The sequence below is a fragment of the Stylophora pistillata genome, chromosome 9 (genome assembly GCF_964205215.1).
Source record: "Stylophora pistillata chromosome 9, jaStyPist1.2, whole genome shotgun sequence".
Taxonomy (NCBI): domain Eukaryota; kingdom Metazoa; phylum Cnidaria; class Anthozoa; order Scleractinia; family Pocilloporidae; genus Stylophora; species Stylophora pistillata.
In genome coordinates this window covers 26,323,523-26,346,700 of record NC_142527.1, presented here as the reverse complement: position 1 = coordinate 26,346,700, position 23,178 = coordinate 26,323,523, and the positions used below count along the sequence as shown (strand labels likewise).

The following is a 23,178-nucleotide window of genomic DNA, read 5'->3' as shown; positions in this document are numbered from 1 at the left end:
CGTCTTCAACGCAATCCACTGTCTTAGTATATACTAATAAGAGATACATGCAACAACATAAGAATCATTCGTGCCCAGGCAAAATAATGTAAACTTTTATTTTGATTTCAAATCTCCAAGACTTAATGAGTGCCCGGGCCAAATTAACATATGAGCATTTCTACCAAAACGTTGTGATACTAGCGTTCTTTTCATTTCTACGCTGTGTTCCTTGCTATACTATTTGTATCGCTTACCTTCGCAATCTTTGTTATTTGATCTTAGCTCGTACCCAGGGTGACACGAACATCGATGGCCACCAATAGTATCCACACAAATCTGTTGGCATCCACCATTGTTATTTCTACACTCGTTCGTCTCTGAAACATGACATACATTATAATTATCGTAAGAATGGTTCTAAGTGCTGCCAAAATGAATCAAATTCATTGTTCAATTTGAGCGCACAAGATGGGCCAATCTTTAACGTTTGGGACCTCCCGAAACGGTGAGGACTCTGCACTTTGTTCCCGCGAAGTTTGGGGAATAGAGATAGGGTGGATATGAGAGATCTCGCATCTCACTGCGGAGGGCCGAGTTCAGTTCCTGAACCTATCGTTATATGAGAGTTCAGATAGTCAGATACTCCTCCATCACTACAAAAGTAGTTGCAGCCTCCGGAATTATTTGGTATAACCGATGAAAAACGTTCCAAATCGTTCACTCATAGCAAAGACATCAAAAAGCAAACAGCAGAGTAATTTCCAAAACCCAACAATTACCTGAGAAAAAGTTCAAATAGAAGCCAGGTTTGTTTATGGTTCCATCTGAAGAGAACTTTATTGTCACTTGACTGGAATTGCTCTTCAGCTCCTGAGGAATTTGCTTTCCACAGTATCGTCCCAGAAGGGACGAGGAGTCCTCGGGGCCATCATTTATTTGAAGATAATCATAAAGACATTTATCATGGCTTTCGATATCGAAGGCAACAAAGCGAATTCCAACCCTAAAATGCTGGAAAAGAATCATCCACAAAAGGTTTCGTTAGTTTGATTGATCAAGAATCAGAACTACAAACTCACATGTGAAACATGGCAAGATAGAGGAGCAGCATGGGGAACACGGGTCACATTTGACCCCTAGTTGTGGCTTAACTCTCTCTCTCTCTCTCTCTCTCTCTCTCTCTCTCTCTCTCTCTTTTAGGGAATTTCTGTGGAGAAGTGGTACAGCAATAGGGAGAGGAATCCGAGCGTCAGAGGTTTGATCCCTCATGAAAAAATCAGAATTTTTCCTCTTCACCACGCTCGAGACAAGACAAAAAACATTCTTTTCGGAGTGTGAGATGTTTGCCTCGCGATCCGCCCCGCCTTTCGCGATCTCCTTAAGGTTGTGTTTTCCTCTCGAAAAAGCGCGAAAAAAATTCCATCCGTCTCGCAAACTACCGGAATGGACCGGTGGGATCCCGTTCATGGAATTAATCATACCCGTAGTTATTCTATGTTATTGAAACACATTTCTCAAAACAAGGACACCCTCGAAATAATAGTTAACATTTATAATTGTATCTGAACGTAGTACAAACCGTCGGCAAAGTGATTCTCCAAGTACACTTCTTGTTCGAGGGATACCACTGCGGATACTTCGGTGACTGAATGGTTCCTTGCGGAAAGGTTATGTCACCGCCGCATACCGCTGCAAATAACGAAGTAAACTGTGCCTTAGAACAGTAAATCCTACAGAAAGCATAGCCTTGCCTCATTGAGTCCTTTTCTTCTATCTTACTTCTTTCACCACCTTTATTCCGGCATTGCTTCCTATCTTCCTTCCTTTTCTCTGCACCCTAACTATCACAGCAGCACTCTTGCTACCGAACCGTATACTATAACATAGTTTCCATATTCAACTTTTCTCGCAGGCGCCAAGTGGCAACTGGGCAGGTTTCTTCAATTTCTCGGACGAATTTTTTTTTCTCACCTTTGTAATTTGCCTTAAATCCTTGTTTTCCTACTACTTCATACGACTGATACTTAATCCACAATCTATTTCCCGTAGACCATATTGAAGGTGGCACTTTTCTTCCACAAAATCGGCCAATCAGGGGCGAGGACTTTGAATAGCCGTCCCGCACTTCCACGTGCTCATCCCTACATCTGCTTGAGCTTCTCCTGAGACCAAAGACGGTAAAATTGAGAAAGATTCGCTCACCCGGCGTCGCAGCAATGCGCCACTCACATAACTTGTACTTCTGACTTTTGGGGAATCCAGGGGAAGAAAATGTACCGGTTTGTTCTTGTAATGCTCTTCCGCATTCTAATTGAAGAACAGCAATGGACATTTTAAAGATCTTTCAATATTATCGCATATGAGGTAACTTATTTGTTAAACTGAATTATCAAACGTTCAAAAACGCGGCGTTGCCTATCAATGGCGGACCTAGGGAATCCGCTGTCCTCCCCCACCCCCTATTTTGGTTAAAAAAAAAACTCGCAGAAGGAAGAAAAGCCCTTATGAAGAACCGAGCCCCTCACCCTCCCCCCCCCCCCTTTAGTTTAAGGTCTGGATCCGCTACTGCCTATGAAGGGTAGACCCTGAGGAGAAAGGAGAGGGCGTGCCGCCGTGATCTTGATTTAAAAAAATCTTCTTTTCGCTTTTCTAGTTAAAAAAAAACTGTGTTTATTGTGGCATGACGACTTCAAGGAGCCACATCTGGCATAGAGCGAAGTTAGACTGAGTTTTGTAAAACCAACACTATAGTAAACACAACAACCAATCAGGGCGAAAAAAATATGACAAGAACCCTCCACACCCTAACATCAGTATGTATATTCTCCATACTGCTCTCTATACATTTACTTAGGTGCTGACAAGGAGAATTTGTCTAACAATCAAGAGTTTCTTTAATTAGTGATCATTTTCGTAATTCTCGTGACCTTGATGTGTGATTCAGGGGTGATAATGTAAGGAGAAATTAGATTCTGGTCACTCTCAGAGATTGAAGGGTTAAGTAATTACGAGCGGCCTACAAAGCGCACTGTGAGGAAAAACCGAGTCACCGTCCACGTCAGGAAGGAGACAGATCTTACATTTATTTAGCACTAAATTTCTGTCAACTTCATGCAACCACTGTCTTAAAATGGATTACATGTGCCACCAGAACTACACTAAATGAGATTAAGGGAAGCTTATGATACATGCGCATGTAGTCTCCCCACCTGGACAGCGGTACATTTTAGCAGTTTGTCTGATATCTCCAACGCTGAGCTTTTCCCTTTGTCCAATTTCAGGGAGAAGAGCTGTTTGTGGATCCTTTTTGGGCAAAATGGTTATTTGACTGACTTCCTTTGCAAATGTGTTTTTCCCGTAGTGCATGATGGATGCATAGTCGTATGGCTCTTCCAAAGAATTAATTTCTGCGGAGCTGAGTTTTAGAAAGTTATGTTCTTCGCCTGAAAACGAAAAAAGTTGGTAAAAAGGTAGAAAAGCGCCGGAACAAATAAAATAAAATTCTGAGTAAAAGAATGCATATAACAGAAAAGTGCAAAGAAAAACCTTAATGCTATGGTTGGTAGGCCTTTTTTGGAATTTGGCGTTGTAAACTCAAACCCAAACTAAAAAAAAGCATGACAACGATTGATCAAAACTTATATAAATTTACAAGAAGGCTGGTAAACAGCGCTAGATAAAACGTGGAAAAGGCGGGTGATTAAGTAGCGATTGGTGTCGGGATTGGAAACTGCACGATACATTAATTAGTCTTAATTTGATTGACATCATAAGTGATTTCGTTTGTCCATTACATAACCGAAAAACATGTATGCGGCACGTGTTTTTCCGCCCATATATGGCCTTGTTCCACGTGCCTGTAATGCAACGTTTTTAGTGTCCTTTTATTTGAATAAGCGAAGAGTGGTAAGTGGGAGTTAACCGCAATTTTGTTAGAGAATCATAAAATCAAGTGAATAAACCGTGACTTACCCCTCGGTCACACTTGAGCTAGGATCATGGTTGCTTGGTCAATTTTTGTTTATCTAGCAAATTCCTAGCTTGTTATAAATGTGACTAACCAAACTTGGCAATGCTTGCTTGCTTGAGAAAGAAGGCGGAGCTGCTTAAACTTCAAAAGAACCGCAGCTTAACCCAAGGGCACTACGGAGTGCTCTTGAGCTGAGCTAGATAAACAATTGACCAATCAGGTGAAGCATTGTTTGACATCTCGTTCTTTCCCAATGTGACCAGATCCCGCTTGCTCCAATCTCTAGCACGTGCTTGGGTTTGATTGTCTGACCAACAAGCAAGCATGCCTCAGAGTGATTTCAAGCGCAAGTGTGACCGAGGGGTTAACAAGGAGGCGTGGTACAGCTTTTTCAGGTTTTCGACAGTCGGTTTTTCATGTGAAGGGTGGAGAGGGTTGTAGTTGTATAAAGAGCAGACAACACGATCCAACGGATAAATCGCTATCAAGCGGATAATTTTTGATAAAACCTACTGCACTATCCACCGGATAGAGATTTCTGAAGCGGATAGCGTTATCCACCCTTCAAACAACCTGGTTCTGAAGCTCAGTTAATAATTGCTCAATCAGTCCGCTGTCATTACATGTACGCACCTCTTAATGTGAACAATCTTCACAGCCCAAAGGGTGAGCATATCTATGGGTTCCAAGATACTACTAACCTTTCTTTATATTCTCTTTGAAAATGTCGACAAAGCCAGCCCGATCAGGCCGTGTATGCTCGTGCCAGAACCCCACCGTATGTCCAATCTCGTGTACCACTATGCCAAACTTGTCGCAGTTCTTGCCAATAGAAATCCCTTGGCGCCCATTCCCCTTGCGTCCAACGTACGAGCAGCAGCTGGAAGAAAAAAAAAACGTCATAAAAGGATCGTAGATGACCAAAAACCCAAAATATGTTGGCATCTATAACATGACTCTTTAGGCTGGTTGACCATGCAGTTATAAGTGTACTACAAGTCTCTCCCTCTGCCCATATGATTTCTATCGCTCTTTCCTTTATGGTAACATTTTAACTCATTTCCCTTAGGGTCTTCTTGCCACTACGATACGCGTTGCGACTAGCCAAATGATAAGCAACGTCAGCAATTCTCCTGACGCAGGCACAGCCAGCCTGCCTGATCAGGTAATGAAACGCTACGAGTGACGAGAGAAAGATTGGCCAATGTCGGAAATTTCAGTAACCCAGATTGATGACGCGAATAGTAAGTTTTGATGTCTTAGCTGATAAGTTTGCTTCGTTTTCATGTCAATACTCTAAACGTGGCTGTTGAGACAGTTCATTACAAAACACGAACGTACAAATTAAAGCAACATCTAAACTACTAACCCACATCGTCCTTTGTGGAAGTAAATAAAGTCTTTCTCTGTCGTTCGCTCAATGAATGTTAGGCAAGTGGCGTTTTCCCAATGACGCATGGCTTGTAAAATAACCGCTTTCTGTTCTCCTGTGGAAAGACAAATTACTGTACCTTCATGATTCTGTTAATTAAACAGTGGATCTTATGATTAAGTTGGAGATGTGATTCTAAACACTACAGCCTCTTAAAGAGAGGTATGTAGTTGAACCTGTAACAGCAAAGCTGTAAGGAGGCGGCCTTTGTGGGAAGGTGGGGGTACAACATCTCTCGAAGGGCAGGATATGAGGTATTTCACTCAGATTTCACCTATATCAAAACACGAGTTCGGGAAAAGGCTGGAAAGTTCAGAACAAACTGATGCGATCCAGTATTATGTCAGCAAAATATAGAATGGTAAGGAGATAGTACACTTCGCTATCATCCTTTGGAATTCAGCTCTCTGCAAAATACACAAGTCAGGGGGATGGTACGTTTTAATTTTGTCTCAACATCAATCAAGCTTCGATTTATTTACAGAAGTATCAGAAACTTGACGGACTTACAGCGATATTCAATATAACATCTTGGCGTTTAGATCACTAAGAATGCGTCACGAATTTGCAGAAGAAAATTCGCGATTAAGGACTGACCTGGCTATTGCATTGTGCGATAACCATGATTGAAAGCTTAAGCTTTCCCTTTACTTTTGCCAGGCAGCCACAAACATTGCTATTGAAAAATTTTTGAGCTTTCGTGAATTTATTTCGAACTGCAAACTTTTTCTATCCCTTCACCCCTTAGAAAGCTATATGTATGTTTGTTTGTTTGTTTGTTTGTTTTCAGGCACGACGCACGTGATCTGATTACTTAACTATTCTTGATGACCTTGAACTTGAAAATAAGGCTGGGCGAGGACACTCGTTCACGGAGTTGTTTCGTTATCTCAAATTTGTCGCTTATTTTTGTTTGCAGTTTGAGACTTATCAAAGGCTTTATTCAAACCTAATGGAATTTGGACTCCAGGTCTTTTTATCGGAAATGTACTTTTTTCAATTCTGTCTATAAAAGCTATGTATCAATTTCACGCCCTTTCATAATCACTAGATGACAGGCAACCATTAACCTAATACCACTGAATTAATTGTAGGAAATACTTTGCATAGCCGTTTCTTGATTATGTCCCTGGTCTTTTAATAGATGAATTATCGGATTGGTATCATTCTGTCTAAGTGCTAGCCACTTTGAGATACGCAGTTGTAACCCACGCATCTTCTTCAAGACAAAAAAGATAAAAAACAACAACAACAACAACAACAACAACAAATATCCTTTTACGTTGTTGTAAGTTTCAACACCTGGATAAAACATCTGCCGGTCTCTCGTCTTCCACGCTGCTAAATGCGTGGATTACGAAAACCGGAAATGGAATTTCTTTTAGCATGGCAGTCGCGTAGCGCAGCAACGAAATAATGGTAGGGGCCCTTACGATATTTCGTATTGAAGTATTAGTGTGATTAGAAGACCTAAGAAAGAACCTGTACATGAAAATTTGCAAATTTCAGCTTCATTTTAATTTCAACATAAACTTTGAATACCCTAAGAAAAATTTCTGACACAAGTGAATCTTCTCAAACGCAGTAAGTCTGGAAAAACCATACAAGCTCAACCAAACATCCGGGAAAGACCATACAAGCTCAATCAAACATCGTTTGAGCATTTAACAGACTCTTATCTGAAACGACTACAGGAATGAAAAACTCGTCGCAACGAATTTTTTCCTCATCGCCATGGTCATATAACATGGTCATATAACCCTGTACTGATAAGTCCAAGCCGGTGCGACTCGTGTAGCTTGCGAAACACACTTTTCCGTCTCCTTTTATCTAAACGAGAGGAGAATGAGCTATGCCAGAGTCAAGAAGAGGCATGGAGCTGTAGGAAGCAAAAAATTGGGCGCGGTGGAAGGGGCTGGGAATTAGAGAGGAAAACGTCCTTGTCTTCATTCCAATACTCCCTCTTCGCCTTTGGCGACTCCCGCTCAGTCATGCCTTTTCTCCCTTGGATAATCTTTTTAGTGGAAACGGAAAGACTTTGACGCAAGCTACAACTCACATCATCAGCAAAAATTCATCAAACATTTTGGATTTTCCAAACCATTGTATAGTTTAATACTACGTCCCATCTTGCAGTGTCTATTGAAAACACCTTTAGAAGATCGATTTTTTTTAAATTTAAAATAGATCGTCAGCTGAAGTGAGAGGGTCAAAAAGAGATGTGCCGCACATATTGCTAATTCCTGTAAATTTGTTCGTAGATAAATCCACCTCTTGGCAGGATTTTGACATGAAAGGTAACCGTAACAAGGAGAAAAGCTGGTTAATAATAATTAAGAGGCTAAGTACACTTTTTAAATATAATGCGATACGTACGAGTATGGAATTTGAAGACTGTGGACCTAAAGTGTGCGTTGATCATAAGATCACTGGATTACTCGGACACCCATGTTTAGGAGATTACGAACAAATTTTTTAGGAGATTATGAACTAGTCCGTGTAACCAGACTTGACTAGTACAGATATCAAGCTATCCCCACTCTCCCTCCAACTTGAAAAATGACCAAAATCTTCACCGATACTAAAGTAACTGCCAATATGAAGATTGACTTTTATTCACCTTAAAATTCTCAAACTATATTACCGCAAAGTTTGATTGGGCTAGGATGATCTCCAATCGCATCATTTCAAGGCCCAGGGATGGAAAAGTCCGACTCGTGATAAATTTTTCGGACTCTCAAGTAAAAAGAAGTCAATTCGACACCCCTCAAATTTCCCATAGACATCATTTTGATGTCAGATGCCATACAAGCTGGCCTATGATCTTATCATAACCAACGCAATTTGAAAAATCTAGGCTTCACTGAAAGTAAATGATCTAAATCCTTCTTCCCCCTTCTCCACCCATTGCCATGAACTGCTACTCATCTACAGGAGTTTCCAGTGAACATAAATATAATGTCAGATGTCATACAAGTTAGCCTATGAACCTATCATCGCCAAAACAATTTGCAAAATCTGGGCTTCACTGAAAGCGATATATTATATATAACCTTCTTTCCCCTCCTTCGCCCATTCCCATGGACTGCTTTTCCTCTAAAGACTTTCCAATGAACATTTGACCTATGAACCTATCATTGCCTAAACAATTTGCAAAAAAGTAGGCTTTAAAGCAAATATCTCTATCCGTCTCTCCGGTAGTCTACCCGTTCCAATGGACTGCTACTCTTCATAACTTTGTGAGTTTTATTGTTTACTTCCAGTCCCAGAAAAACTACCTGTGAAAAGAATCCTTATCAATTAAGTCATTTGCGTTATTTTAATATATTCTGTGACCAAACTTCCAGTCCGCCGCCGGGAAAGCTCACGGAAATCTTCTGTTGCTGTTGCAATCTGTTGATCGCATGAGATTTTCAACCCGACGTTTTAATATTTCCGGAAAAAAAAACTTAGAAAGGTTACCAATTCCTCTCAGAGGAACATTTCCTTGATTATTGCAAACGAAAAAAATTAAAAAATATGAAGCAAATGGATTAACAATTAAGTAATTAACGAGTGATGAAAACTTTAAGATAGCTGTTTCCATTAAATGATCCTCGGGTCCAACCGAAATGTCGTGAGTACGTCAGTCGCAAAAACATTCCGCCCTCTAAATCTTCTCAGATAAACCTCATCCTCGTAATTACTTCCTAAGCCAATAATGGCCAGAGACCAAGAACTGCTTGCTTATATCTTAAGAGGATAACAAAATCAGTGCCGCTTCAGAGATAATCAGATCACAGTGTTGCCAGGCTGACTGTTCCAAGATTGTTTTGGGTTGCGCACACGCATTCCTAAAATAGAGCCCTATAAATTAATATCAAATATCGATTTCATTTCGAGGCACGACTGATGAATGTTTCTTTAATAATAATGTTCTTAAAACATAAGTTCATATATTTTATAAGAGCTTATGCCCCATAGAATCGCTAATCACTCGTGGAGCTCAAAGCAAACCAAAGGAGCGTGTTTTACCATTGCTCGTGAAGCAGTCACTTAATACATCTTTTTCATATATGGAGGCAAATCAGCAATTGGTCCAGTGTAGCGCTCCGAAAAAAAAAAGCCAAAGCTTTAACATGGAATCTTGGATAAAGAGAACGAAAGGAAGACCTCGACTGCTGTTCGATGCTTTATAAAAGCGGATGTGTTGGTGGGGAAATACCAGCCATCTTGTGTTAAGACTTTCCTTCAATGTAACTTTTTTTGTGGGCTAGACGTGGCTCAGGAGAGGAGAGGGGGAGGGGGAGGGGAGGGGGGAGGGGAGGGGGAGGGGGTTAGGTGGTCCAAAATCCTACTGAGATAATCTTAGAATTGTCGCTGCAACGTCAGTAACATAAGTAATCTAAATCTTGGGTATTCAATGAATTCAAAGCTGAAGAGGCAACGTATAGGCAATCGGCAAAAACAATTTTCATGGTTTCATTTTTCCCTTAGTGTCTTTTTTTACGCTCTCATGTTTTTCTTTCGAGTTTTCTTCAATTTTCGCCAGACTAAGGTATTTAAGCATGTAACATATTTCAGTAGAAATGCTGTTAACTAGTCCTAGAATATCCAGACTATGATTAGCATATAAATTCCTCTTACAAATTTTGTAGACCGTTCAGTTAGTTAGGGGATGAGAGAACCATCAGGTAGAGAGTGTTGTCTAGATTTTACTCGAGAGTTCGATGACTAGCCGCTAACAAAGACATCTACGATCGTTTGGATAATGAATCTCATTTCATTCAAGGTATATGACTCCAAGTCAATATCAGAGACCCAGTTTTAACTTAATTAAGGAATGAAAATTGTCAATAAACAAATGTCTCGTTGGTTTATCGAAATTGTTAATAGTAGTTATGCAATAGGTGTGTTTTCCAATCTGAAAGGAGATTAAAGGCTAAAAGTTTCTAAAGATTGAAACTGTGGTGCTGCGTCGGTGGGGGTAACAAGGTAATTGGTTATATCAACTACGTTGAAATAGTAAATTGGCCACCGTAACGAATAAAAAAGCTGACGTTTCGAACGTTAGCCCTTCGTCAGAGCGAATGGAGGAATTGTGGGTTGTATGTGGTTTTATATGCAGAAAGCGGAGCTACGCCATTGGTGGGAACATGGCAACGAGAAAAACACGAATAAATTAGTGGAATGAAAAGCGTTCGTTGATACTTGTGGATTAAGAGTGCCGATTTGAAAGATTAACTTTTGTTCAAGAGTTTTGCGGCTTTCCATGTTGCCTAAATGTAAGGAAAGACCGCAGATAGCCATATGTTGTTTAGAATGATTAGGTAAATTAGAGTGTCTAGCGACTGGTTTAGATGAGTCCTTGTTATTCCTTTCCACGTCGCGAAGGTGTGCAAGCCGAGACAGTTGCCCTACCGAACTTATTTCCAGCTATTTAGACAAAATTATGGCTCCCATCGTCAAAAATTTACCATCATATATCAAAGACAGCCAACACGCTCTTCAAATTTTTCGCGACTTTAATTTTCTTGGCCAGAAAAAAAACCTCTTTTTACCATGTACATTACATCTCTTTACACTGTCACTCCTAATGGCGAAGGTCTCCTAGCCTTCAAACATTGTTTTGATCAACGTACCGTTAAGGAACCAAAATCTGAAACCCTACTTCGCTTAGCTGAACTAGTACTCACAATTGTTTTTTATTCGGGGACAACTTTTTCAAACAAACCAAAGGCGTAGCCATGGGTACCAAAATGGGACCCAGCTATGCCAATCTTTTTGTAGGTTTTATTGAACACCAATTTTTTTGCCAATACGTTGGCCCCAAACCTGAACTCTACAGTCGCTACATAGACGACTGTATCGGCGCTACCTCCTCTACCAGAGAGGAGCTCACTCAATTCATAACCGCAGTCAGTTCTTTTCACCCGGCTCTAAAATATACCTGGGAAATTTCCGACAATTCTTTATCCTTTTTAGATATCAAAGTTTCAATTGAAGGCAACGGTTTATCCACTAGTGTGTATTACAAACCTACAGACTCACACAGTTACTTGTTGTATTCATCTTCGCATCCCTCTCATGTTAAGAATTCCATTCCCTTTTCTCAGTTTCAAAGACTTCGTCGTTTATTTAGTGATGACTCTGATTTTTCCCACAAATGAGAGTCAATGTGCCAGTTTTTCGAAAAACGTGGCTACCCTGTTTCTGTCGTTCAAGCGGGTCACCACCGCGACAGTCAGCACTACAAATATCACAGAAGGAAAATTCCAAACGCATTCCATTCACTCTCACGTTTCACCCTCACAACCACACAGTTAAATCCATTATTCTTAAAAACTTTGAATTACTGCAAAACGACTGGTACTATCTTTCCGCAACCTCCACTTATTTCATTCAAACGCGACAAAAACATAGGCATGTTTTTGGTCAGAAGTTCATTCCAATCTAATGACCAACCCGGCACTTTAAAATTCGCTCGCGCACGATGCAAAACTTGTCCCTTCATTCACAACGCTGAAAAAATATCGGGACCCAAGCGATCCATTAGGACCACCGATCACTTCAAGTGCACCTCCGCCAACGTTATCTATTGCATAACTTGCACTTATTGCAAAAAGTTATACATCGGCGAAACAGGAAGACGACTAGGTGACCGATTCCGAGAACACCTTCGCGACGTGGAAAGGAATGACAAAGACGCATCTAAACCAGTCGCTAGACACTTTAATTTACCTAATCACTCTAAACAACATATAGCTATCTGCGGTCTTTCCTTACATTTAGGCACCACGGAAAGCCGCAAAACTCTTGAACAAAAGTTAATCTTTCAAATCGGCACTCTTAATCCCACAGGTATCAACGAACGCTTTTCATTCCACTAATTTATTCGTGTTTTTCTCGTTGCCATGTTCCCACCAATGGTGTAGCTCCGCTTTCTGCATATAAAACCACATACAACCCACAATTCCTCCATTCGCTCTGACGAACGGCTAACGCTCGAAACGTCAGCTTTTTTATTCGTTACGGTGGCCAATTTACTATTTCAACTTAGTTGAAAGGAGATTAGACGGGTTTATGTATAAAAATGATAAAAGGTAACAAATTGGTGGATTGCGACATCTTGATAAATAATCTGAACTGAATACACTTCAACGGAGGTCTTTCTTCAAATGCTTTTGGCATTGAAAGACGATCCGTTCAAAATACTTTCGAGAATGAACTTAATGACATCATTGATACGTGAGGAAAGCATAACTTCACAATGGGCATTCGCAAAATATTTTAGACAGAACAGTTTTAAAAGTGATTACAAAAGAACTCCTGAGGGTCAGAGCTATCGCTAAAAGAATAATCTGAGATTTGCTCATTGGTGAATCCTCACGGAGAACGCATTTGTTTGCGCCACACTCCCTTGAAATTAAGTAAAAATATGATCTCCTGCTAAACGAAGATCTACTTTCATGCATAGGGTCACTCAATTGTGAAACAAAAGCTTTGAAGCAATGAATTTGAACTTGATCTCGTGCCCTACATTAAGGCAATCGAACGAAGTTTGATTCAGGCTCGATCAGATTTTCTTACCTGTGTAAACACCGTCTTGTAGCTCAAAAGGAATAACACCATCTCGCCAGAGCCTTTTGTTGAAGGCAGTCGCAGCCCTTTTCCTTCTGCTTTGACGCAGTTCTGAGGCAGAAACTGCGATATCACCTTGTACGATACCATCTACAGACATCAAATTAGGTATTAAGGTTTGTATTAACTGAAGCGATAAAAGCTGATGCAAATGATTGATGCGTTTAGACAACGAGAAGCAGAGAGCTGAAGTACTGTAGGCATCGGGACTGCGTGGAAATAGTTTTCCGAAGGAGGAAGGAATCACAAAATCATAGTCATAATTCAGGAGAACGATAACGTAGCGGGGTAAAAACAATAGCCAGTTTTACGCGAAAATTTGCAAACATCGCTTTGTTTAGTTAAACTATTAATCTGACAATTGAACTGATAGGAGAGATCAAGTACACAAACTAATACTTGTGTCTCTTATACAAGGGAATATCGCTCGTTCGACAAAGAGGAGAAACGCAGGGAAATGGAATTGACGACGAAACTTGGATCAAAAACCTTACCAGCCTTGCAAGGGTCGTAATCTTCGTCATCAGCTGTAACCACGGTGCCCTCAAAGGCCACGAAAAATATCAGAAAGAGCAAACCAGAGGACAGCATCGTTGTGTTTGGTCAATCGTCGGTTCGTCTTACGTTTGAACCAGAACAAACTAAGAGGCAAATAATCGGCGCGTCAAAAGTGGAGGGTCTTTTTTTTGTTCGCTTTCAGTGGCACAAAGACCGCTGTCTCTCAACGGTACTTCTTTCAACACCTTCACAAAAATACCTTACGTGGATATGCGAGATGTCAGCCGATGATTTATAATAAGTCGAGTGGCTCAACAATCCAACGTCTATCGTCAGAATAACAATGCCTTGGAGTCCTTCAAATGCTTAATTTTTTTGATGTCATTGGGAACAAATTTCTGAAAGGTTTATGCCCATGAGACAGACCGCGAAATCATTGTCAACGGGTTAAGCGAGAGAGCTGATTACTTTCTCGATTGGCACTAGCGCTGATAATTAAATGTCAAATGACGGATATTTAACACCCACTTTCCGTGAACTATGTCAGCTAATAAAACCTCTGCGCTTAACACTTCCTTTGGTCTTCTGCCGAGCTTTCCTTCTCGATCCTTTCCGCTTAGAATGTTCGAATTTTTCTAGTCACAAGATTGCCTAATTTACACTAAAAAGAAATTTTGGTTCCAGTTGAAGGGAAAGATCGACTTTTGCGAGAGTCGAAGTGATGCAACAGAAGGAAGACTGACGACACCCAGTTGCGAACGCATATTGTTAAGAAGCCAGATTGTTTTTAAGCGCCGGATATTATTTGAAGATTTCCCTTTATTTGTTTTACCGTTTGAAAACAATCACGCCTCAAGTTCACTCTTTCCTGGGTGTTTATTCAGCAACGAAAAATTTTAATCGCTTTGATTTGGGATTTGGCACCCCTAGTATAAGCTATACAACGAATAGACGCTCGCTAAACGTTTTTAGATCCTTACCTTTGTCCCCCATGTGAGTGCTTGAAAGTTATTAATCATCTTTAACTTAGCGCAACTTCTTTAGTAAAGCAGGAAATTGCCTTTAAATGTGGAACGTGTGACTTTGCCCAGCCGTGTCCGGCTTCCTCCGATATCCAAAATAACTCCGGCAGCACTGAACGATTTTTCATGAAGAACGGGTGTCTCCGTTTGAGCAGTTCAGGTAGAAGGGAGTTAAAAATAGAAAGATTCGATTACCCCCGAAAGTAGGAGGTAGCCTGCGTAGGAATAATGAAAAAAGAAAAGGAGGGGAAAAGTGGAAGACCTTGGCTTTTTCCTGTTTCTGAATAAAAACGCTTCCAAAAACCTATTATTGTTTTCCTTCCCGTCGGTATCTGCAAAATAATCTTCGCGGAACACTTCTCTGGCTACAAGCTTTTCCCGCGTGGTTTTCTTTTTTTTCGTTGTTGTTGTTTTCTTTTTTTCGGGGGGAGGGGGGGACCCTAGAACAGAAGAGGAGGTAAAATCGAGGGGAAAACAATAGGTCACATTTGAATATGATACTACGTGCACTCCAAAACATATACCGTGCGTGTCAACCTGAACTGTCGGGTTGACTTGATGTCTTGACGTCTTGTGGATGGGCCATCGAAGCATATAGTTTTCACTGATTGTTACTGATTCATTGTATGTGTTGTAGTTCAATTCTATCCTTGGTTCAAATTTTATTTTCCTTTGTTTCAAACTCATTATCATACATTAATATGACCGAGAAAGGAAAATAAAATTTGAACCAAGTATAAAATTAAATTATATCATACATGTACTATAAAACATAAAATAATAAATCATTGGGAATCAAGGGTCAATAATAGAATATGTCTCGGCATCACCGGAATATTCCATCATATTTATGGCATCCAAGTAACCATAGCCACCCGTCTTACGTCATACGTCATTTACGTCGTTAGAGTGGAAATCGCCAATCAACCCTCAGCAGTTGTTCGGAAAACAAATAAAGATTTTGATTGTACAAATCTGATTGTACAGTGAGGGAATATCAGCTTATTGTTTTAGGGGTCTTCCATCTTGATATCCTCATGCATTGAAAGTTAAATTTGAAAAATCAATTTGAAGGTGCCTTCTGCATGAATAATTATGTAAGATTCTCTAAAACCGAAAAAAAAACTTGGCAACTAAGATAAAAGCCAATTCTTGGGTTTCAGGTGACGTCACAAGCTTTGCTGAAGTTAGTGTCCGCCATGTTGGTGTCCCTCGGGTGTCAAATTTATGAATAATTAGTCGATTTCTAGAGTGAAGCCCTCTCTCTTATCGCCGTGATTATTTCGCCAACTACATGAATATCCAGAAAGAAAAAAGCGTTAAAAGTATCTGGCATTCATCTTAAGGTATCCCAGTGCTCTCTGAGTATGCCGAAAGCTTAGAGAGTTGGAAGGAAAGATGTTTGCAAAAGATCTCGGTCATCGGGGTTGACCCTGCAAACATACCAGCCGAGAAGTTCAGTCCAAAATGCTTGCCTCCTGTAGAAGTGTTGGACTTGCTGAGTTACGTTGTTCTTGAGACCAGCTTCTACACCAAGAAGCAGTTCAAGGCGTTCAAGAGTCTAGAGGCGTTTAATCAAATGGCATCGGGATTTGTAACCTCAGTTGTAGGCAAAGTAATCGCCGGCAAGTATGTCGTGAGAGCACGAGTTTGGCATTCACATCATATGAATGATCCTTTAGTGAACATTTGGGTCCTTCCGAAAACGATGGGACTATCATGTAAGCCCATTGCTTGGGATGCAAAGCTGGACTGGCTGAGTCATGCTCACATATCGCGAGTGTTTTATTTTATGTTAGAGGCAACTACTCGAATTCATGGCAAGCTCGCTGGGTGTCACGAAAACTCAGACCCCTCGAAGTGTTCTCCAAGCTTCCGAAGTGCTCCATGATTCGATAGTGCATAGCATAAAGCATGAACCAATTGTTTTATAACATAACCGGTGGAATAATGCAACAAATCCGACGCGAAAGACGGATAACAATATCAAGAGTGATTCTTCAGTGAAGCGAATCGTGACGGCGCCCAGCAGATGCCGAGTCTTCTTTCCCGTTGTTTTTCTCTTTCTGCCTCATTTAGGAACTCTAGCCCAAGGGTCGCAAAATTGTCTTCGTTTTGGGACTGGTGGGCCTAGTCTCTGTTTGTATCCATTATTATCTCGAGATATTTAAGAATTTTAACAGAGCGACAACAAGGATCTGTGCGACGAAGTACAAAACAGTTAACAAACGTCCCTTTCGGCTCGTCAAAATCACGCCACATTTTAATACTTTGGTGTTGGAGCAAGCGCATTTGATCCAGTTAACTGTGAATGAAAAGCTCAAAATTAACGGGAAAAATGGAGGAAATCTAAGCTAAATGAAGTCTTGTGTCACTCTAAAATGTTTTAATACTCAACGATTGGACGATTTTGCGAAACGTGCAACTTGCGGCCTTGTTTTTGCTGCTTCAGTTGGATCAAGACCCAAAAGGTCAAAATACACGCGGCATTACCAGGAGTGATCATAAGTCGAGTTTATCTCTTGAATTTTCGAGGGGTCTGAGTTTTCGGGGTCTGAGTTTTCGTGACACCCCAAGCTTGCTTGCACTCAAGTAAAATGCTCATGGTTTTGCCGACATATGTCACTGAAGTGCCGTATGCGAGGACTAAAGACATCGATGTCTCATCGGCTAAGAAGCTCAAAGAAAAGCTCGACCAAAAAATCGAGGATCTACAACAGCCGCAGGCCTCCAACCATACAACAACTTCTACTTCTTCCTGTTCTTCCGCTTGATCTTAGGTATAGCGCATTAGATCATATATCTAATGAATTTTGCGCTATAGAAATAATAAAACTATTAAATTATTATACGAAAAAATCCTCAGTCTTTATGCTTTCCACTTTTGCTCGAACAGCCAACAACAATGCATAAAACCATCCCTTCTTTCTCACATGAACTCTTCGTTAGATACGGTTTGTTTACGTTCGAGGGACACCAAGATGGCGGATAGTAACCGTTGCTAAGCTATTGGTCACGTGGGTGAAACCCAAGAATAAGAAGTCATTTCAGTGAAAATTCTAGTATTCTGCTGAATCCGGTGCCTTCAGTACTTTTATTACAAACAAACAAAACCTATAGCAAAAAAGACAAAGGGGGCCATTACACATAGAGTCTTTGTTTCGACTAATCTTGACGTATAAAAATGCCTATGGGCGGTTTCAGCCAAGCGGGAAATCGAGAGATTTTGTTCAATGCCGACGTGTACATCTGCACACGCCAAAAACATTATTTTCCTTCATAAGGAACTCTTGAATACTATGACCTATTGTCCTATTTAATCTTTCAACAAGATGTAAACTTTTGTCTTCTAAACATTTGCAAAGACACAAAACCCACAAGTACACGACTGTGTTATGTCTACCAATGTGTGGCAATTTCCTGTTTTGAGCCGAAAGCTGAAATGGAGGCTATGGTCCATGCTTACGATGTGAGTAAATCAGATTATCACGGGTGAATTCACCGCATTACTAGACGTGTGCGAACATGTTCTTTTAGCCGCATATTTTATCATGCAAAGTCAGTACATTTGAATTCTGCTGATTGAAAGTTTGTACAGCGGAGCTGTGTCACTTTTTATGAGACCTAATAATGACTCACTAATGTGACCTAATGAGACTCACTGAAAATAAATCTTATATATTTTCTCGCTGTTAAACAATGAATGCACATGCGCAAAACTCAGAACAAGGATAGAATCCACGTTCGCACACGCTCGCGCCAAAGAGGCGCGACTTTGAGAGAGTGAACGTCGAACTTTCAAGGAGATATTTTAATAGAGATGGAGCCTTCACATGCTGTGATAGATTGAATCAACGACGCAATTAAAACCTCTCTTGATTTAGACTACTATCTAATCGAAGAAAACTGTCAAATTGTTTATCAGCAACGATTGGAAGGCAGTCAATGCACACTGGAATTTCCATGTTTCAGTAGCTTCGCTTTCCGCTTGGCTAAACAGTGATACCCTTATCACAGTGTCGATATCATAATCAATGCTAGCTGCCACCGACAACCGAACTTCCAAAAATAAAAGTAGTAGAGAATATTTAGTGAAAATTTCTTCCTGTCGAATTTAATCTTACAGAGCTTAGGTTCATTCGCATAGTCAAGAGACAACACTAGGAGATAACGTGAGCGCTGTAAAGATCCTTCTGAACTGCGCATGCGAGCATGCGCTTAATAGAAGACACGATCACCACCAGTTATGATTAGGTTTCTGGAAACTCCTCATTAAATATTCGTCTTTAGTGTGTTTTGATAATCTTTTGGATCTGTAGCTATATTTTCTAAAGGTGAGTGAAATCCAAATTATTTCTTAATACATGTAAGCCTAATGGATCTTGGTTTAAATTCAACGAGCTGTATACTGTTCCCTGTCAGAGTTCCAACAATGGTTTCATTTTCGGTTTCAACGCTTTCAAACAACCCCTCCTACTGCGGTTGTATCTGTAACTAGAGTCGTTGTCCTTTTGACACAGGAGAGCGGTTTCGATTCAAATCCCAGTCTTACGTTCGTCAAGTGCAACATTCGCACAAACATTGAATTGAGTGACAATATAGACTTTATTTCACAAATTTCGATTCCATAAATGTCCCCTCGATGTGAAGGTACTCGAAGATCAATTAGTTTCAACTTGAAACATAAATTTGATCTGTCTGTAAATGCAGAAGTCGTGGGGTTTCTTGCAACTTTCGCATTTGGGTTTGTTTGTGTCGACACGGCTAAATGCACGATGCATTCTGAGACCAGCGGGCTTTGTGCAATACAAACTGAAACGTGTTTCCTAACGTATACTACTAGTATCTTTATTTAAACGATCTCCATTGTGTAAAGAGCAGGTACCAAGTGTTTGGGTTTGCAGGTACCAAGATTAGAAATGCCAGAAGTGGCAAATAGCAGCCCTGATCACTTTAGTCAACTCCACAGTAGAAAAAGAGGGGAAGAAATGAAAATTTAGCAGAAGAGCGTAGGACAAACAAACCGTAAGACCACTGATAAAATTCTCAGTGCAAGACGCATGTTGTGAAGGAGCTGAACGTATTAAAATCCATTGTATTGTCTTTTTTTATCGACACAGTTTTATTACTCGCCGGGAACCCTGACGAAATGCCTCATGGGAGAGGGGAAGGGGGATAAGTTTCTAAGGAAAATGTGGTGCTGCGTCAGTGGGGGGAGGGGTGATTATTACAAGATAATTTGGTTTTATCAACTGAGCTGATAACGTAAATAGGTAGCCTTCGTGCAGCTGTACCCTCCACCCGAGGAGAAACAGAAGGGAGGGAGGGGGGGGTACGGCTCCACCGGAAAGACTGTCTAAAACTAACCCTGTCGAGCGTTAGCCCATCGTTAGAGTGAAAGACGAAGAGCTAACGTCCGAGACGTCTGCGTAAGCCACTCTATACGGTAGCCAAGTTACAGTATCATCTCAGCTGTTAAAACCAAATTATGCTTGATGTGGTCCAGCAGAAAACGGTGAGGAGACCAAGGGATATGGTCGGTGGGTTCTGCAATTGACTGTGGCTTGTTCCAAAGACTTTCCGTCTGAAATGCGTTGTTGTATGTCATCGGTACATGTAATCTTTAACAGCGCCTCATGAATAGCGACGTGAACGATACTTCATAAAATAATTAGTCGCAAACGTACTTCGATACAATAAGTGAAAAATGAGGAATTTGTGGGAGACAAATGTATGACCGGTCTGTCTCAAAGTACAACGACACCATTTGTTTTTCAGTCATGTGGGTTCCGTTCCTCGCCGTGTTTGGATTGTTCTTTACACGAGTCTTGGCCTTATCTGATCCTCTTCCATCTGCTTTAAGTAAGTGACAAATTTCTGATTAAGTTTCCGTTGCCTTGAATTCTTTTCAGTGAGAGAAATAGGGGGAAGAGTGAGAGGAGAGGGAAAGTGTGTTATCAGTCAACAGCTGAGAGGAGGGTCGAATTTTCGGGCTGCTTTGGTTCTGCTTCACTTCGCTCTGTGATTGGTCGAGAAAACTCCCGCCATCCTCTCAACCAATCAGATTCAAAACTAAAACCATACCATAATACTCAAACGAGATGTGCTCTACCATGCATGCTCAAAATATAGATCGATAGTTTAAAACACTTTTGAGGTTCTCTAAGGTTCTAACGAGTATCCTAACTGCGCATATATAACTTCCTTCACAAATGATCCCAGGCACATACAAACGCAGCTTTTTCTTCTTTTTTTTTTTTTTTTTTTTTTTTTTTTCCTCTGAGTTTCGCGACAATTTTCTTTCTGTGAAATAAATATAAATGACGTTCAGAGCACAAGGTACTGTAACTGGCAAAGTATGTGTGACAGCTTCTTCAACTATATACGACAGTATAATGGTGTTCTCATTAAATTATATCCAATGTCATTTTATTTCTGGAACAGTTGAGCCATTCTCAACATCAATCCGATGTCCTCCGAGCAAACAATTCCACTGGACAAGATCAGACACTACCGGATTAGACATTGTGTTTTACTACACTTGCGGTCAAGGTAATCTTTATTAATATTGTAAGCTGGGGATTCGAAGATAGCGGGACTAGATGATTGGTGCGCTGGACTGACGTCACGGTGTAATTAGCTTCAGATTTGATCCTTGCACAATTAATTTTGTGTGTTCACGGTAATCACACTTATGCCACTCAGTGCTTCTCTCCATTCAGGAGAATCTATGAGTGACAGAAAAAACAAACTGTTTGAAAATGCTGCGATGGGCCAGCATACCGTCCAGGTGAAGTAACAGTATTCTTGGTCATTTCATGACACGCAAACTGAATAACTTCTGACAGCATTGGAGTAGAATAGATAGCATTGGATTATAATTTTGTTTAGTTTCGGTTCGATAAAATTATTTTTCCAAAAATTTAGGCAGGGCAACGTTGGTACAGAAATATGAGGAGTGAAATCTGTGCGTCTCCTGCTGAGGATATGCATGTCGTTTCAGAAATTTTGACACTAATTGGAGAATATCTGAAAGTAATTTCACACGAAATGTTTTTGATTAAAGTGAACGAGTAATTGATTTGACGTAAATCTCTAGCTTAATTCACAACAACAAAATGGCCGCCATGAATGTCAGACCGCTGACCACACACAAGCTCGTAAGCCATAGGTGACCCATAGTAACAATAAAGTAAAAAGATATAGTTATGATGAATCTTTATAATGTTCGTGTTAGTAATTTATAATATAACAATACTATTGAAGGGCACTATTTGTTTCTTAATTCACAGGCGAAGAAATGTCCCAAACCCTACATTGCACCAATGGCTACAAGGCTCAGTACAGAAAAGACCTTATCCCAGACGCCATGAAAAAGGCTGCCATTCCAATGGCCATGAAAAAAGGTTTCATTACCGGACTAGACCAGGAACCTTCCTTTGGGCTCTTTTCCACGGGGCCCAATTATAACACTAAAAATGGAGCCGTGGTGGTCTTTGCATGCCTTAACCCAAAGTAAGAATAAAGTATAAAGTTAAAAAGATTCTCGCGTGGACTTAATTCAAGAAGTTCTCATCACCTGTCAAAATTACATTTTGCTGTTTCAGAACTACGAAGTATATAACGATAGCTATGAATTTTCTTAACGTTTAAACCTTCTTTTCTTTGTTTTAGCAAATGACCGTGCTGTCGTGCGAGACATCTACTGTGCATGCTTGGCTATGGTTAACGATTCAAGTGAAAATCACATGTTATAAGCCCCAGACGTAGAAATGTTCTTCATTATTTTCTGAGCAGATATTCTACAAATAGCCATCCGAAAAAACATTCTTGTAACATTTTCAGATAGAACTCGAGGCCAGGTTGTATAGGTGAGCATGTTTACTGCTCATGCATTTATGAATAAAAGGAATCAATTCAGGTGAAGAGTGGTGGTATTTACGATATTGAAGTGCCTGGATAATAACTATACATTTTTCTTTACTATGATTCTTTCATTGCAGGCGGGAAGAGGCGGGGGAATGGGGGTGGGGAGGGGGTGGGGCAGTGACCAAAGGAATCGAGATTAAGGGTCGTTTACCAATGTCACTGAGTTGTGCAACGTACAGTTCTCGTTACCCGCAAGACAATTGAGAATATGTCAGTGAAATATTACGAAATGATGTCAAATAGGTTGGGGATTACCTCACGATGACATTTTTATAAGACGGCTTAAAAAATGCTATTTTTATACGTGCTTTTTAAATTCATGAAATGATCTTGGTGTTTTATAATCTTAACTAAGGCCCGGTTCAGACGCCGATCTTTTCATGAGCCGAACCTAATTCCTTGAATTAAGTACATGAAAAGATCGGCGTCTGAATCAATTTCGAACGGCTATTTCAATTTGGAACGGCTCACCCGTTCTTCCCGCCTGGCTTGGCCGAGAATTTCGCCTGTAGAACGCCTTTGGAACGGCTTTAATTCAGACGCCGTACTTTTCATGTGCCAATCCTAATGCATAAATTGTTGTAATGTATTTTTCAAGCAGTTTGACTGGTTTTACTGGAACTGAATTTGGAACGGCCAAAAAGAACGCCGTCCGAATCAGCAGGCGTACTTTTGTTAATTTGGGTCCGTCCAAACTCGAATTGAGTTCGGCTCATGAAAAGTTC

At 40.5% G+C, this 23,178-nt stretch overlaps 2 protein-coding genes and 1 long non-coding RNA gene across 5 annotated transcripts in view; 2 read left to right on the top strand and 1 right to left on the bottom strand.

Moving 5' to 3' along the window:
* LOC111327880 (tolloid-like protein 1) overlaps positions 1-13,988 on the bottom strand; it is a 47,024-nt gene extending 33,036 nt beyond the window's left edge. Inside the window, exons 1-10 of one of the 3 annotated variants that reach the window (XM_088732475.1) lie at positions 13,767-13,974; positions 13,499-13,645; positions 12,954-13,094; positions 5,322-5,439; positions 4,654-4,832; positions 3,192-3,425; positions 1,954-2,289; positions 1,562-1,671; positions 762-993; positions 237-359 (exon numbers count right to left, since the gene is read on the bottom strand). In XM_088732475.1, the coding sequence (XP_088588601.1) occupies positions 237-359; positions 762-993; positions 1,562-1,671; positions 1,954-2,289; positions 3,192-3,425; positions 4,654-4,832; positions 5,322-5,439; positions 12,954-13,094; positions 13,499-13,595 (1,570 nt within the window). In that variant the 5' untranslated portion in view covers positions 13,596-13,645; positions 13,767-13,974. Of the gene's footprint in view, positions 1-236; positions 360-761; positions 994-1,561; positions 1,672-1,953; positions 2,290-3,191; positions 3,426-4,653; positions 4,833-5,321; positions 5,440-12,953; positions 13,095-13,498 lie in introns of all 3 variants that reach the window. The other 2 variants (XM_088732474.1, XM_088732476.1) reach the window with 2 other exon arrangements.
* On the top strand, positions 12,985-14,073 carry LOC148724063 (uncharacterized). Its single transcript, XR_015991483.1, has 2 exons — positions 12,985-13,112; positions 13,422-14,073. It is a non-coding gene; the product is annotated as an uncharacterized LOC148724063 (long non-coding RNA).
* Positions 14,074-18,716: 4,643 nt separating this feature from the next.
* On the top strand, positions 18,717-22,450 carry LOC111327931 (uncharacterized). Its single transcript, XM_022932250.2, has 5 exons — positions 18,717-18,858; positions 20,303-20,386; positions 20,969-21,076; positions 21,817-22,039; positions 22,199-22,450. The coding sequence occupies exons 2-5, from the start codon at positions 20,305-20,307 to the stop codon at positions 22,203-22,205; spliced, it is 420 nt and encodes a 139-aa protein (XP_022787985.2). The 5' UTR covers positions 18,717-18,858; positions 20,303-20,304; the 3' UTR covers positions 22,206-22,450.
* Positions 22,451-23,178: the final 728 nt, after the last annotated feature.

Bases quoted from the DNA above. Each gene is read 5' to 3' on its own strand.
- LOC111327931 (XM_022932250.2), top strand. From the start codon at position 20,305: ATGTGGGTTCCGTTCCTCGCCGTGTTTGGATTGTTCTTTACACGAGTC. The intron at 20,387-20,968 runs GTAAGTGACAAA...TTTCTGGAACAG, and splicing joins TCCTCTTCCATCTGCTTTAA to TTGAGCCATTCTCAACATCA. The intron at 21,077-21,816 runs GTAATCTTTATT...CTTAATTCACAG, and splicing joins TTACTACACTTGCGGTCAAG to GCGAAGAAATGTCCCAAACC.